At 41.0% G+C, this 16,425-nt stretch overlaps 1 protein-coding gene across 1 annotated transcript in view; it reads left to right on the top strand.

Annotated features, from left to right (window-relative positions):
- BACE2 (beta-secretase 2) overlaps nucleotides 1–8,649 on the top strand; it is an 88,247-nt gene extending 79,598 nt beyond the window's left edge. The window contains exon 9 of the mRNA XM_081235296.1: nucleotides 8,162–8,649. Within this exon, the coding sequence (XP_081091422.1) occupies nucleotides 8,162–8,415 (254 nt within the window). The 3' untranslated portion in view covers nucleotides 8,416–8,649. The remainder of the gene's footprint in view (nucleotides 1–8,161) is intronic.
- The last annotated feature ends 7,776 nt before the right edge of the window (nucleotides 8,650–16,425 follow it).

Raw genomic sequence — 16,425 nt, 5'->3', positions numbered from 1 at the left:
TTGATCTTCGGCTGAGCTAGCAATATGCTGTCGATGCTCTTGGGATGCTGGGCAGCAGCAGCCTCAGCTGCCAGTCAGCCCCACAATCTCCAGGGTAAACAACCGATGACACGCTTAGAACCATTCTGTACCCAGACAGCCATTCTGTTCTTCACTTTCAATACAGTATTCAGTAAATTATAGGAGATATTCAACACCTTATTATAAAATAGGCTTTGTATCGGATGATTTTGCCCACCTGTAGGCTAATGTAAGCGTTCTACTGTACATGTTCTGAGCACGGTTAAGGTTGGCTAGGCTCAGCTATGGTGTTCAGTAGGTCAGGTGTATTAAATGCATTTTGACTTAATGATATTTTCAACTCCTCATGGGTTTACTGGGCTGTAACCCCATCTTAAATCTAGGCAGATGTGTGTGTGTCTCATATATGGAAACATGTATAAACTTGGGCGTTCCACTTGAAGAACACTCCTAAAATACTAAAACCCCTAGGTACCGAGCAGAGCTGGTGTTGGTTTTGTTTTTCTTTTTTAACCTAAATGCAATCATTTCACATGTGTTATTCTTTGACATACTTTTTTGACTGCCTTGTTCTTTTGATTTTTTGAAAGCATCATTGAGATATTATTGGTATGAAATGAGCCATTTGTGTTATAGGGTACAATTTGGTAAGTTTTACATTAGGTGTGCCACCTAAAAAACATCCCCACACACAAGATGACAAACATTTTCATCATGCCCCAGAGTTTCCTCGTACTTTTCTGTCCTTCCTGCCCCCCAGCCCTTGCTGCCTCCGACCCCAACCCCAGGTAGCCACTGATCTGCCTTCTGTCACTATAGATTACTTTACACTTTTTAGAATATCATATACATGGAATCATAGCATGCATTCCTTTTTGTCTGACTTCTTTCACTCGCGTAATTATTTTGAGATTGATTTCTTTTTTTCATGTATCAGTAGTTCATTCATTTTTATGCTGAGCAATGCTCAGTTGCATAGATATATCATAATTGGCTTACCCCTTTCACCTGTTGAACTTTTCGGTTGTTTCCAGGTTTTTTTTTTTTGGCTATTATAAATAAAGCTGCTCTGAAAATTAGTGTAGAAGTCCTTGGACATAATTTTCATTTCTCCTGAGTAAATACCTAGGGGTGGAATGGCTGAGTCATAGGAGAGGGATAGGTTTCACTTCCTAAGGAATTGCCAAACTGTTTTTCAGAGATGGCTGTGTCATTTTCCATTTCCACCAGCTGTGTGTGAGAGTTTCAGTGCCTCCACGTCCTCACCAACGTTTGATATGGTCCATCTTTTTCATTTTAATAGGTAGTTAGTTGTATCTTATTGTGGTTTAAGTTTGCATTTCCCTAATGACTCATGGTCTTGAACACCTTTTCATGTGCTTATGTGCCATTTACACATTTTCTCTGGTGAAGTGTCTTTTCAAATTTCCTTGCCCATTTTTGTATTGAGTTGTCTTATGTTTGAGTTTTCAGAGTTCTTTATATTCAGAATACAAATCCTTTATCAAAAACGTGACTCACAAATATTTTCTCCCAGTCTTTTCAGTCTCTTAATATTGTTTCTCAAAGAGGACAGTTTCTTAATTTTGATGAAATAAAATTTATCAGTGTTTTTCTTTTATACATTGTGCTTTTTGGTGTTAGAGCTAAGAAATTTTTTGCCTCCCTCAGTGACACAAAGATTTCCTCCTGTGTTTTTCCTAGACATTTTATAGTTCTAGAAATGTATTATTTAGTTTCCAAATATTTAGGGATTTTCCAGCTATCTTTTAGTTGTTGATGTCTAGTTCCACTGTTGCCAGAGAACATAGTATGAATTGAATCTTTTAAAGTTTATTGAAACTTGTAGTGTGACCCAGGATATGGTCTGTCTTGGTAAATGTCCTATGTGCTCTTGAAAACAATGTATATACTGCTGTGTGGGTAGAGTATTCTGTAATTGTCAAGTTGATTGATAGAATTGTTCAGGTTGTCTATATCCTTACTTATTTTCTGTCTCCTTGCTCTATTATTGAGAAAAGGATGTTGAAATCTCTGACTATATTTGTGAAGTTGTCTATTCCTCCTTTTGTACTTTTACCATTCTTCTTTTACATATTTTGAAATTCTGTTGCTAGAGGCAGAAATTATATCATTTATGAATTGAACATTTTATCATTATGAAATTACCATGTTTATCTGATAGTTCTCTGCTCTGGATCTACTCTGTCTGATATTAATATAGCCACTCTAGGTTTCTTTTTATCAGCATTAGCATGATATATCTTTTTCCATCCTATGACTTTTAACATAATTGAGTATTTACATTTAAAGTAGGCTTCTTGTAAGCAGCCTATAGTTTGGTCTTGCTTTTTATCTAGTTTGACAATCTCAGTTTTTCAACTGGGGTGTTTAGACCAGACTTCAGCAAACGGCAGCCAGCAGGCTAAATCTGGCACATAGCCTGCTTTTCTATGGCCCATGAACTATGAATGGTTTTTACATTCTTAAAACATTGTTTTAAAAAATCGAAAGGAATATATGAGAGAAATCATATATGACCCAAAAAACCTAACATGTTAACATGGTCCTTTATGGAAAAAGTCCACAAACCCCTAGTGTAGAGTATTTATATCTAATGTGATGATTGATATGGTTTGGTTTAAGTCTGCAGTCTTGCTCTGTGTTTCCTCTGTCTCATCTGTTCTTTCTTTCCCTTTTTTCTCTTTTTCTGCCTTTTTTCTTTTCTTTTTTTTTTTTTTGGCTGCATTGGGTCTTTGTTGCTGCATACAGGCTTTCTCTAGTTGCGGTGAGCGGGGGCTACTCTTCGTTGAGGTGCGCAGGCTTCTCATTGCAGTGGCTTCTCTTGTTGCAGAGCATGGACTCTAGGCACACGGGCTTCAGTAGTTGTGGCACATGGGCTCAGTAGTTGTGGCTCACGGGCTCTAGAGCGCAGGCTCAGTAGTTGTGGCACACGGGCTTAGTTGCTCCGCGGCATGTGAGATCTTCCCGTAGCAGGGCTCGAACCCATGTCCCCTGCATTGGCAGGTGGATTCTTAACCACTGTGCCCCAGGGGAGCCCCTCTGCCTTCTTTTGAATTGAGCCTTTTTTTTCCCCTTGTTTATTAGCTATGACTCTTTGCTATGCTATTTTAGTGGCTCTAGGGTTTGTAGTATCCACCTTTACCTTATCACATCTACCACTTCCTGTAGTAAAAGAACCTACACAGTGTACTTCCCTTTCTCCCCTCTGTCATTTGTGCAGTTATTGTCATACATATTACTTAGATGTGTGTTACAAACCACCCAATATATTATTATTTTTGCTTTAATCAGTCAGGTATCTTTTTAAATATTTAAACTTAGAAATGAAGATTTTATAATTGCCTACATAGTTACAATTTATAGTATTCTTTTCTGTGTGTAGGTCCAGTGTTTCCACCTGATTTCATTTTTCTTCTGCTGGAAGGGCTTCCTTTAGTTCATTTTATAGTGCAGCTCTATGGTGATGATTTCTTTCTTTTTTTCAGCTTGATTGAGATATAATTGACAACTAAAAGTTATACGTATTTAAGCTATACAGCTTGATGTTTTGATATATGTGTACATTGTAAAATGATTACCACACTCCAGCTAATTGACATGTTCATTGCCTCACATAGTTGATAGTTTCTTTCTTTCTTTCTTTCTTTTTTTGGTAGTGGTAAGAACACTTAAGATACACCCTCTTGGCAAATTTCATGTATACAGTATTGTTAACTATAATCACCACGCTGTACATTAGACCCCAGACTTAATCATCTTGCATAACTGCAACTTTGTGTGCCTTAACACCTCCCCATATTCCCACCCCCCAGCTCCTAGCAACCACCATTCTACTCTCTGAATCTATGAGTTTGACTTTTTTAGATTTCACATGTAAGTGGATCATGCAGTATTTGTCATTCTGTGTCTGGCTAATTCCATTTAGCATAATGTCCTCCAGGCTCATCCACGTTACACAAATGGCAAGATATCCTTATTTTTTAAGACTGAATAATACTTCATTATGCATATGTGTGTGTGTTTGTGCATGCGTGTGTGTGTCTGCCTATGATAAATTCTTTCCGCTCGTGTATGTCTGAAAACATCTTTTTTATCTTCAGTTTTGAAAAATATTTTTGCTTTGTATAGAATTCTAGGCTGGCAGGGTTTTTCCCCCTGGTATTCTAAAGATGTTGCTCCACTATCTTCTAGCTTGTATTATTTCTGACATGAAATCTTCTGTAATCCTTTTCTTTATTCCTTTGTACATATTTCTTTTTCTCTCTGCTTTAAAGATTTTTCTCTTTATCACCGGTTTTGAGCAATTCACTGGTGTATTCATGTTTCTTATACTTGGGGCTCTTTGAGCCTCCTGGATCTGCGGGTTTATACTTTCTATCAAATTTGGAAAATTTTTGGTTACTGTTTCTTCAAATATTTTTTCTGTCTCCCATCCTCTCCTCTCATTTAGGTGGTCCCATGGTTTATTGACTTTCTATTTTTTTTCAGTATTTTGCTCTTTCTTTGTTTCATTTCGATAGTTCCTATTGGTATGTTTTCAAGTTCACTTGTCTTTTATCTGCAGTGTATTATCTGCTATTAACACCATTCAGTGTATTTTTCATCTCACGTAATGCAGTTTTTAATCTCTAGAAATTTGATGTAGGTCTTTTTTTTTAATACAGTTTGTATGTCTCCGTTTAACATGGCTAATACTTCCTCTAGTTTCCTGAGTGGAACAGAGTTATAATAACTGTCTTAATATCTTGTCTAATAATTCTGTCACCTGTGTCATTTCTTGCTAAGTTTTAGTTGATTAGTTTTCCCCTGCTACGTATTGTGTTTTCCTCTTTCCTTGCATCTTGGTAATTTTGTATTGGATGCCAGACATTGTGAATTTTACCTTGTTGGGCACTGAATATGTTTGTATTCTCTAAAATACTCTTGAAATTTGTTCTGAGTCACAGTTAAGTTCCTTAGAAAGAGCTTGATCCTTTTTTGTCTTGCTTTTAAGCTTTATCAGAGGGATCAGAGCAGTGTTTAGTCTATGATTAATCTTTCCTATTACAGAGGAAAGACTTTTAGTACTCTAAGTACCCTGTGAATTGAGTGAGTTTTTCTGGGTTTTTGTTTGTTTTTGTTTGTTTTATTCACCGTGGGAAACAGAGTGAACAGGAAATAATTGGCAATAGGCATTATTCTCAGCCCTGTGTGAACTCCAAGCACTGTTTCTTTTAATCCTTCCAAGTGGTTCTTTCACTGGCCTTCATTCACTTTAAGGTCAGCACTCAGCTGGGGGCTCAGGGGAGGCCCTCTGGAGATGTGTGGCATTTCTCTGTGTAGCTGTCTCCTCTGCATCCCTCTCCGTGCAAACTCTAACAGCCTTTGCTTCTCTGGATTTCTGCCTCTGTCTCCCCAACTTGGGGAGACCACCATACTCCGCCAGTGTCACCCTTCTCTGTGCCACAACCCAGAAACTCTCTCAAGGCAGTAAGAAGCGCACCTGTGCGGCTCACACCATCTGTTTCCCATCTCTCAGGATATACTGTCTCTCCTTTTTCAAGTTTTAATATCTTCAGAGTCTTTTTTTCATGGGTTTTTTTTTTTTTTTTTGTCTATTTTAGTTGTTTCAGGTGGGAGGGTAAATCTGGTTCCTCTTCCATCCTGTCTAGAAGCAGAAGTGGTTTCAGGTGATTTTTCATTCCTTTGTGCTTTGCTTTATTAAGATATTGTCTTTGCACTAAGCATGTTTCACTCTCATAATTGCATTTGTTAAAGCTTCTCTATTTACAAAGTAAATAAATCTTTGAAAAGACAAATGACCTACTGTGGAAAGACATTTGCAGCAAAAAAGAAGTTTTTTACCATATAAACGACTCTTACAAATCCATGAGAAAAAGACAGAAATTATAATAGAAATAGAAATGGCCAGTGAGTGTATTTTTCAAATGGTCCCCCAACTAGTAATCAAAGAATTGTAAACATTATGATCTTGGATTGAGGACCATCATTCTTCCTTATAGATGCTGGTGCGAGAGTGGGAAGTGGCACCCCCATCCTATGCTGGTGGGCATGTGTGCACAGTGGCTCAGCCTTTCTTGTGGGCATGTTGTCAGCATATATCCAGATCCTAAAAGTGAGCCTACCTTGACCCATATTTTACTTTATTTATTCATTCTGAAACATAATAAGAATATGGGCAAAGATTTAGGTACAATATGTTTCATATGTCGGTGTTTATAATGGTGGAAATATTGAAAACCACTTAAATAGTCACAGATAGGGACTGATAAGCAAATTCGATACATCTATAGTTTGGTTTTTTTGTGTAGTCATAAAAATAACATTGTGGAAAATTAAGTGATATCAAAAGATTTTTTATCACATGTAATGTGAACATACAGTGTATGAAACAGCATGTGTCACATGATCCCATCTTTGTTTAAAAAATGGATGCCTATGATTATACTCTGAACTATGAATATTGACATTTCTGAGTGGTGAATTTATGAGTTTTTATTTCCTTATTTACTTATATTTTCAATTTTTCTACTGTACGTATGTATCGCCTTTGTAATAAGAAGAGTGGAGTTATTTTTTGTTATTTAAAATGTTTGTTAAATGCTATAGGCCAGGTATTGGCAAACTTTTTCCACGAAGAGCCAGATAGTAAATATTTTAGGTTTTTGAGCCAGATGGTCTCTGTCACAACTGTCCCACTCTGCTGTTTTAGCACAAAAATAACCATAGACAATACATAAATGAATGAAAGTGGCTGTGTTCCAACAAAACTTGATTTTCAAAAGGACCTGGCAGGCTGCCGGTAGCTGAAGATGCTATAGGCACTTGGGTGTCTGGACTAACTGAAGGCCAGCATCCCTCTGTTCGTAGGTGTTTGCAGGCTTGTTCCTTGCTTTTCTCTCCCAGCACGTTTAGAAAAAGCCATGGATCCACATTAACAGAATCCACATTTGTAACAAGAAAATGTAACCTCTTTGCAAACTATTTGAGTTTGTCTTTTCCCGCATTTTAAACCATACTTTTAACTATTATTCCATTGTTATTTTGACTTTTTCTTTCCTCAGTAAAAAAAAGATCTTACTTGGCAGGTCTTAGGATCTTGAGGCTTTACTTACAGGAAAATTAATGCTTAGCAATGTTATTTTCTGGCACCTAAATATTCATTTCTGCAGTTCAATACAGGTAAATGGGTCATGAGGCCTTTTTCTTTTTCCAGGTAAAACTTGAGATGCCAAGCAAATTCTGTACTTCTGAAAGGAGCAGATCAGGCTAGTGTAGACAAATGAAATACTGGCAATCCCCAGCCTGCTTCAGGAAATCACTTCAACTTCCTTCTCCAGGAAGAACACTTTTCAAGAGTCAGTTTGCAAAAGTCACGGGATGAATAGTAGCCGTGTTTTCTCTTGGTTACCAGTTATGTCCTGAATCTGCGGTTGCACTCACTAACCACTCTTGATTCTGGGTCCTGTGTACACTGGAGATGTGACATAGGACAAGAGTGCAGTGGGGAAGGGTCTCCTGGGCCAGGCTTATCCAGCTGGTCTTGGAACCCATTAGGAATGTGGGTCAGGCTGATGTGAGCACGTTACCTGGTGGGGAATCCACCACGGAGCATGCACTCAGGTTGACTCCACAGGGGAGATCCCTGAGATTCTGGCGGGTGCGGCTGAGTTTTCTGTTCTAGATGCTACTTCTCTTCCTCCTTCCTTGCCCTACTCTTCCTTGCTCATCTCCACCGAGGAAGCACGACCACACAGCTCCTAACAGGCTCTGACTGACACACTCTCACCTGCATAGCGCTCCAGCCTTGCCAGCCTCCTTGAATCACCTGACGCTTCCGCATGGGCCCTTCTGCACATTGCTCCCCACCATGTGGGTCCAACACCTGCAGACCTTGAAACATGCTGTCATTCCAGTGCGAAGGGGACCGGACCCTCTGAAGGGACACGGCCACCGAGACCTCCCTTGGTGTGTGCTCAGATGCCTGGGCCCTTGGAACCTGAGTGCCGATGTGACTTGGCTTGGGCTGATAAAGCACAGGTTATCTCTTTTGTCACGTGATAGAGATGGACTGCTCATTTCATAGCTGTGGATTTTCCCCCTTCTGTCTCCCCAGAAATCGCAGGTGCTCCAGTGTCTGAAATTTCTGGGCCTTTCTCAACAGAGGACATAGCCAGCAACTGCGTCCCTGCCCTGCCTTTGAATGAGCCCATTTTGTGGATCGTGTCCTATACTCTCATGAGTGTGTGTGGAATCATCCTTCTTATCTTAATCATCCTGCTGCTACTTCCGTTCCGGTGCCGGCATCTACCCCCAGATCCCGAGGTCGTCAATGATGAGTCCTCTCTCGTCCGGCATCGCTGGAAATGAAGAGAAAAGCCTAACCTCTAGCAACCTTGAACTCAAGGATTATGACAATTCAAGGGGCAGCAGGCAGGGGTTATAAGGCAAGGTTTCTTCCTGTGTCCATTAGTCTTAAGTCTCTGTTCTGCTCCCAGATGCCTTCCAGATTCACTGTATTTTGATTCTTGATTTTAAAGCTTCCTCCTACTCTCCTACTTCCAAGGAAAATGATAATAAAAGACACCTCATTCATAATCAAAACAGAGTGAATTGGGCTTCAGGCTTTATGTAGCTGGTTATGCCAAACTATCTAGGTGTGCCACCCCCCCCACCCCCCACCCCCACCCCCCAAAAAAGAAAAGAAAACCAAGAGCCTTGCTTGTTTGGCTTGTTCTCTCCTCCCTCCTATCTCTGGAGAAATAAGTGCATATAGTTGATAACTCTTCTTAGCTAATGGGAAGCTTTTTGTATTAATCACATTTAAGGGTATTTTGTAGCAGGCTCGGCCTGTGTCAACGGGGTACAAGAAGGCTCACAGTGTGACTGCAGAAGAAGTCTGGGGCCTGATGGTATAACCATCCTTCCTCCTTCTGAGTTGGACAAAGAGCAGCAGGCACCTTTTCTGGGTCTCTCTGTGCTCTGAACAGGAGCTGGACTGTACTAGGGAGAGATGATCACTCAAGTCTTCACCAGCCTCTACTGAAGATGGAAGGCCTTCGAGTGGGAAGGAAACCTACTCTTTGTACTCAATACTTCCATAGTATTGTGGGTATAAAAGGAAAAACTACCTCTGTTGAGACTTTTTCCCAGGGTCCTGTGCCTGATGGGGGTACAGGCAGCCTGGTTCCAGCCGCTGCCCTCACCTAAAGAATCCTCTTTCCAGCAGGCGAGACATAATAGGTGCTGAACCACACGTCAACCTGGAGACGTTCTGTCACCAAGCTGGTTACCATCACATAAGCTTACTATTACTTAAAATGAACAAACACTGTATTAAGGAGAAAAACAAATTCTCTTTCACTAGCTTAATTGTTTCTTTTTCCAATTCTCCTCTGAAGGTAGGTTGCAGATTATTCTTTTGTGAAATAGAGAAATGGCTAAATACCCATACTCCTGAGCAGCTGTCCGAGGAAGGAGGGCACAAGACAAAAAAAAGATGCTAGGGAATTTCTACTTTTTCCTGTGCTTTGGAACCACGTGCTTCTCTTTGCAGGACTCCCTAGGCTTGAGCACACCCATCTGAAACAGCTTAACCAAGTCCGTCAACAGTTGACCTACATGCGTCTTCCCTTTGGCGTGTTCAGTCTTTGGTGATGAGTTGGGTGTGCAGTGGTATCCTTATTTGGGGAAATCCACACTTGCTGTCATTTCTTTGAGGGCTTTGGCAAAAGAAAAGCAGATGACTTTAACGTGATGTCATTAGAAGAAGGGTTTAAAGCCAATATCCCTTCTGTCACTGTGTGCCAAGTTCAGGGTTCCCTTTGCATTGCTATTGGGATGGGTTGGATATATACTACAACCCCATTGGAAGGGCTAACTGAAGTATCTCCTCTGGCTGGAGTGTTATGTGTGTTCAAAATAGGCTTCCTATGGATGTTTCAGCCACCTGCCTTGCACACTATCTCCCCAGGTCACCTCCATATTGAGAAATAGGTGACCAGGCCAAAGAGATGTGGAGCCACTTATACGTGTCTTGGTGTCCTTACAGACTCTCCAGAAACCACAAGAATCTGTGGGATTCTTGTGAAGAAGGTTTGAGTTGTGTCTTAGAACATGGATCTTCTGTGTTCTTCAAGATTCATTCAGGCATGGCCGTGGTGGGAAGGATGCCCTCTTGAAATGGGATGATAGGAGATTCTGTTATCAGAAGCTCATTATCATTTCCACTCTCAGCTAGTTGAGAGGTAATCGTTTCCAAATACATTTCAGAGATAGAAATCTCTGGAATCCCAGTTCTCTTTTTGCCCTCTTGGCTTTTTCATGGGTTCCTGTTTTGTGGGCCACTTTACCTAGATGTGAAGGCAAGAACCCTAGACAGTGCCTTCCCCTTGGTGTGAAAAATCCAAACCCCTGAAATAAAAGGAGAGAATTGCAAGTATGACCCGGTTAGTTTTGCTACTTATTTCTTCACTCAGACGTATTCTGTTTCATTTTCCTGTGTTCTGTTTCCAAGCTGGGGACCATTTCTCTAGCTGCAGACTCCCAGGCACTGTTCCCAAAACACTTGATGACAGCAAGTTAGATTTCAAGCTCGGGTATTTGAATGAAGTTTGCTATAATGCTCTGTATTTCCTACCAAATTTCTCTACCTTTTCATCTGAGATGTCATTGGATGTGACATTTTAATGGAAATGCTTAAATTACAAAAGCATAACTTAGCAACAAGAATGAAATAGACAATCGAAAGTAGGACATTCTCCTGGCATACCTTGCTGCTGAAAATTGGACCTTGAGTCAAAACCCTGTTAGTGACACTCAACTCCTCCAGTTATGTAAATTGATACTTAGCTTGGCAAACCTTCAAGGAGGCTTGCTTTGAACAGGAAAGGGGGTAGTAATCCTTTGGGGGTGTCATTTTTACCTCACAGCACACTGTGGAAGGTTATGGAAGATGGTCCTCTCCTGAAAGACGAAAATTAGCATTAGGTTTTTGTCAAAATTTTGTCAACTCTCTGATGGGAAATGGATGCTTCCACATGAGCAATTTTTTTAATAGGCTGATGCTTTATATTCTTAATAAGTTATTCAGAAGCCTGAAATGAAATCCTGTCTTCAGAAACTGAAGCTGTTTATGAAAAATAGTAATGGATGGGGATTGATTCTATTATTTTCCTCTGGAATTTAAAAGAACCACAAGTGATTGGTGTCTGGTCACTATGGCATTTACCATGGTGAACAATTTTGTATTTCTCATGAACCAAAAAACAAGTACCTGGCATTAAAGAAACAGATTTCTTGTGTGTGGCAACAGGGAAGGTCTCCCTGAATGCAGTCCACTCCCAAACTTTTGTAAGGATTTTTTTTTTTTTACCTGATTCTGTGTAACGCAGATGTTTAGGTCAGAGATAAATTTGGGGTCAATTACAGTTCAAAACTATGAAAGTAACTCACAGTAATGCAGCATTAACAACTTCACAGAGCTTTGGGTAGTAGATTTTGCAAAGCAGTTTTGATTTGGGGATTCTGTCATCTCCTTTAAGAGGAGAAGAAGAATTATTTCTTTATTTAATAGGTTCTCCTCTCAAATGGAAATTTGTTAAATCCCTCTTACCACGTCCCCACTGGTGGAGCTGCCAGGCATGGTTCAGTTCCAAGTTCTGGCCTAGTGCCACTTGAAGTCATTGGAAATAAATCACTGCCCGACAGCCTGTTCCATAAACAACAATAATTGAGTTTCATAGACTTTATCCTTATTAGTAGAAACCAAATAATTGAGTGGAATTCCAGTTCATTTTTCTCTTGCACAAACTTATTAGAATTTATTACAGAACTGTTCAGAGGGAAAACTTGCCACTGAGTTTGTGGGGTTTTTTTTTTTTCTTTTTTAGGAAAAACAACTAAACACCATAAAATGTAAAATTATGGGTTTTGCCAAGAGGGATACTAGATGTCTAGTGCAAAGAAAGCTCCACACAACAGAAGTTATTGTGTACATTTCTAGTGGGTTTTAAGAATTTCAGAATTGAACTTATGGCAGTTTACCAATTAAATAGCAAGATGGAAAAATACATTTTGAGAGTGGGGAGGAAAAAATAAAAATATAATCGAAAGTATGCTAACAAAATAAGCAGAATTCGCTCTTTTGGAAAAGTAGCTTCAATTCCAGGAATCCTCAGATTTCTTTTACCCTTAAAGCTGCTGAAGTAGTTGGAGATGTGATTTATTTCACACAGCCACAAACCCCAAACTTCAAGGACATTCAAGCTGGAGTCGTGTGTCAGATGTCAGCACGGAAACAGTGAGAAAAGGTGGCCCCTTACGCTTACACCGATCCCGGTGAAGATGGGGGCATCCAAGGAACACAGAGTAGGTGATGGTTGGGACTGGGAAAATTCTAGAACCTGGGAAGGGTGGTGGGGTAAGAAGTCGTATCCCTTGGTCAGCAGATGACTGCAAAGGTCTGGACAAACTGAGAACAACACAGGATGTCGCAGGAAACTCATTTCCCTGAGTTTTTGGCATGGCCTGCATTTTTTAGGAATTTTCCAAAGGAACCCCTCAGGATGCATAATTTGTCAAAGAGAAACTTGCTTTGCAGCCATCACCTGTGTTCTAACGAAACGAGACACCTGAAGTCCCAAGCAGGACCCTGTCCTTAGGCTGTAGGTTCAGGGTTGTGCCCTGGGAAGTCCGTAGGGCAGGGGTCAAGGGTCTGGAGCCAAAGGGAGGTTGGCAGAGTTTGGGATCTGAGCATCTGGGGAGGCCTCCTAGCTGCAGCCACCCTGGTAGTTGCACTGAAAGCCAGAAAACTCAGACATGGCCATGTCCACCCAGCCCTGCTGGCCAGCCCACTGACTCAGAAAGGGTCCTGCAGCTTCTTGACCATACTCCTTCTCTGGGGACACCTGCTGTCAGGTACACTTCCAGAAAGAAGGGCTTGAGGGCAGCAGAAGGCTCCCTTGGGGCACTGCTGTCCCCACTGAGAGCCTGGGCACCAGCATCCTCGAGTCCACGCAGTCGCAGAGTGCACGCCAGTCCTCATCAGAATCCGTGCAGCTCCGGGCTCCCTGGGAGATGGTGAGAATGCCTTCCCTGTGGGGGGTGGGGGGGGTGGCGGGTGTAAACAGCCTGATGCCCCAGGTCAGCAACCTTGTGAGATGTGGTCGTGAGAGCAAAGCCAGGCCTCCTGGTGATGCAGTGTGTCTGCAAAACCTCAAGTTAGTAGGATCAAGTAGGAGTGTCACGAGGACAAGATGTGACCAATCAGTACAGTGTTTTCCCCCCATCTCTCAGCTTTCTCTGGGTTTCTTATAATCAGATATTGCATTACAGACGTCCAGTGTTTCTAAACTACATTGTACTGTGTGACCTCACAGCACACGTGCTCTTAAAGGGCACCCAGTACCTAAAGGCTGGCAAGAGGCACATGAAGGTCCCAGATAAACTCAGATGCAGCCCACAGCAAGAGTGACTCCATAGCACCTGAGCTTTGGTGCTCAAGGGCCTCCATGTGTCCCATAAAGCCTTCGGGTACTTGTTGGGACACCACTGGCAGAATGGTGATTCTGGATGTGTCCAGCTAGCATCTCAGGATATAGGAGAGGGTATGATGGTAAAATAACTGTCTCACCTCTAGATATCGGCTGGTCAGGGCTGGCCAGTAGCCTGGGAGCAGCAGTGAGAAGTGGGCAGCTCTTTTTGCAGGTGGAGAGTTATTTGTAGAGGACCACCTGGGTAAAGTTTAAACTGCACGTAACACACAGGTGTACCCCACACATAGCAGTCTGAATAGAATATTTTTTGCCAATGTAGATTTATAAATTATATAATTATACATTATAGATTTATAAAATAGATTTTGAATACAAGCACAGCTGTCGTACTAATGATATCACTAAAAGGAGATTGGAGGTCTTAAAAATCTTTGAAACCTAGCCTAATTTGACCCTGATGTTTTTCCATACAATTTCCTTCCTTTTGGTTGGAATAATTGTGTTTTTATTCATGATGCACCACGCATGGATCAGAATCACATGAGAAGGCAAGTGTCTCCAAGAGGGCTTATTTTTTTCTTTTTAAATGCTCCATGTGAGGGCAGTTGAAAGTTTCCTAATATAAGTAAGGTTTCAGCTTGCTTCATTTCACCTGTTGAAATAAAATTTCACCTGCGCCTCACGCCCTGGTAGTCAACGCTTCTGAGTGAAAGCTAAGAAAACCTTCAAAAATTATCTCTGTGAGATAAAAAATAAGCAAAGCTAATTAAGGATTTATTCACTTCTAATGAAAATCACCAAAAATAAACTTCTGTAACCCCAGTTTCTTTTACAGTTTTGTGTTCTTTGCTGCTAGTATTAACAACCTGGAATTGTTTTTTCTCTTTTCCTAATTGTGGATGTAATGTTATACATTCTTATCAGTGAGGCTGGAAATTCTGTTTAGGGTTGGAATTAGCATAATAGGGAAAAGAATGAATGGGATTTACCATGTACTAATATGAGATGAATTTTTGTAATCTAGAATGATGCATTTCCTACTATATCTGTTAATTCGCACCATTAAATATACTTAAAATGTAAAATCCCTATGTTCAGTCACTTAAAGCAGCCACTCATTTTTTTCTGAAAAAGGGTGACTTTTCTGCACTAGCAGTGTTTCTCTTTTGGCTGAAGAGCTGCAAGCCTTGTATTCTAAAAAAAAAAGTCCTGAAAATAGTTCTTTAGAAAATGTACTTATGTGTGTATCTCACATTTACATCCTTTAATACACAATGCTTAAGTGTAACCCGTATTTCTGAAAATGCTTCAGGTTATTTTATATTTCCCTTTTGAAATTTTCCTCTATTTTTAGTATATCATGTTGATTTAAATCAAAGTCGTGATAGGACCAGGAGCTGGACTACAGAGGTGTTCGTGCTGTCTGAGAAGATGCTATCTTAGCTACTGACCAGTATTCAAATCGTTATGCACCTCAAAAGTGGAATTTTCTACAATAATCTTATTTTTCTACCTGTCTGTTCCAATTTGAGATATGTACCATTGAAAAGGAGATAAAAGAGTTTGGTTTGTTTGAATAAATAATACTTCCAACTTGTTGGGTTTGGGATTTTTTTTTTGAATACTTGGGTCAAGTCACACTTCTGAAATTACTGTCGGTGACGTGTCACGCTCTGCTTACCTCCCCTACTTTAATGTCGGTTCCTGGAAAGTATCCAGGAGAAAACCGAATGAAGGCAGGGGCCAAGTCCAACCGTTAAGGTATACAGTAGGCTGGAAATGGGAGAAGAGAACCGTCCCGGGGAGGAGTGGAGAGAAACTGCCTATAGAAAAGCCCCCCAATAAGCACATCTAAACAGTCAAGAATTTAACAGGGCTGTCATGCGGGGACTAGAAACGGCTGGATTGGGAATGCTCCGGACCCACTCCCACAATCACCCAGCGAGGAGATGGCATTCTCCAAATTCTACAGATGAGAAACCAGCTCCAAGTCACATGCCCAGGAAAACACAAGCAAAGGGTTTGCCCTGGGAATGGACCCAGGTTTGTCCACCTCCAAAAGCAAAGCTTCCAGGACTGCACTACACTCTCCCGCCCAGGTGCCGTGCTAAATCACACCTTCCAGAAGCCTAAGGATCCAGCCGATGGGTCAGTCTCTAGAGAGGGGTGTGCGCCAACTCAGGCGAGGCAGAAATACTTTATGGAGACGGACATCATCCCTGAGCCGTGAGCAACACTTGAAAAGTACCCTTCTTTCAGGGACTAGACACTTTTTGGTTGACAATACCCAGACAAGGAAAAAAAAAGAGGGTCAGACCATTAGGAGGGGAAGCAATAGTTACTGGAGAAACAGAATAGGAGGTATAATTTCTAATAATAAAGGAGATTATTGGATTTCAGTTTTCACTTTTTTCTATGCTAGATTCCCAGGTTTATGAGTTTTGCGATCCATCAGCTGTGGGTGGCATTGCAGATGTGATTTTTCATGATTGCCACTAGGTGGTGCTGTTGTGAAACTTTGCGGAATGACGTTTGTGTCATTATTTTTTTCATCCTGTGTGGTTCACAGACAACTTTTATCCACTGTGTCTGTAATTAAACTACATCCAGCAACTATCAAGAGTATCCACTCCTCCATTTTTCTCCAAATTAGACTCTGCCAAATATACTGGCCAGATGTGCAGTAAATCTTGGAGGCAGTCCCCAAATACGCATCTCCTGCCGTGGCGGGAGAACTTGGCTGTGTCACAGAGAAGTAAACCGAGTTAGGGAGATGCGGAAAAGTCCCCACGTGTGGTGGCAGAGTCCAGACTGGAAAAACCAGCTTGTCTGATTATCAGACCTATGATCTCAACCATTAAGCTACTGTCTTGGTAAGGCTGAA

Source organism: Mesoplodon bidens, assembly GCF_964165515.1.
Source record: "Mesoplodon bidens genome assembly, chromosome: 5".
NCBI classification, from domain to species: Eukaryota; Metazoa; Chordata; class Mammalia; order Artiodactyla; family Ziphiidae; genus Mesoplodon; species Mesoplodon bidens.
The sequence above is the reverse complement of the archived record's forward strand: the minus strand, read 5'-3'. Positions and strand labels throughout refer to the sequence as shown.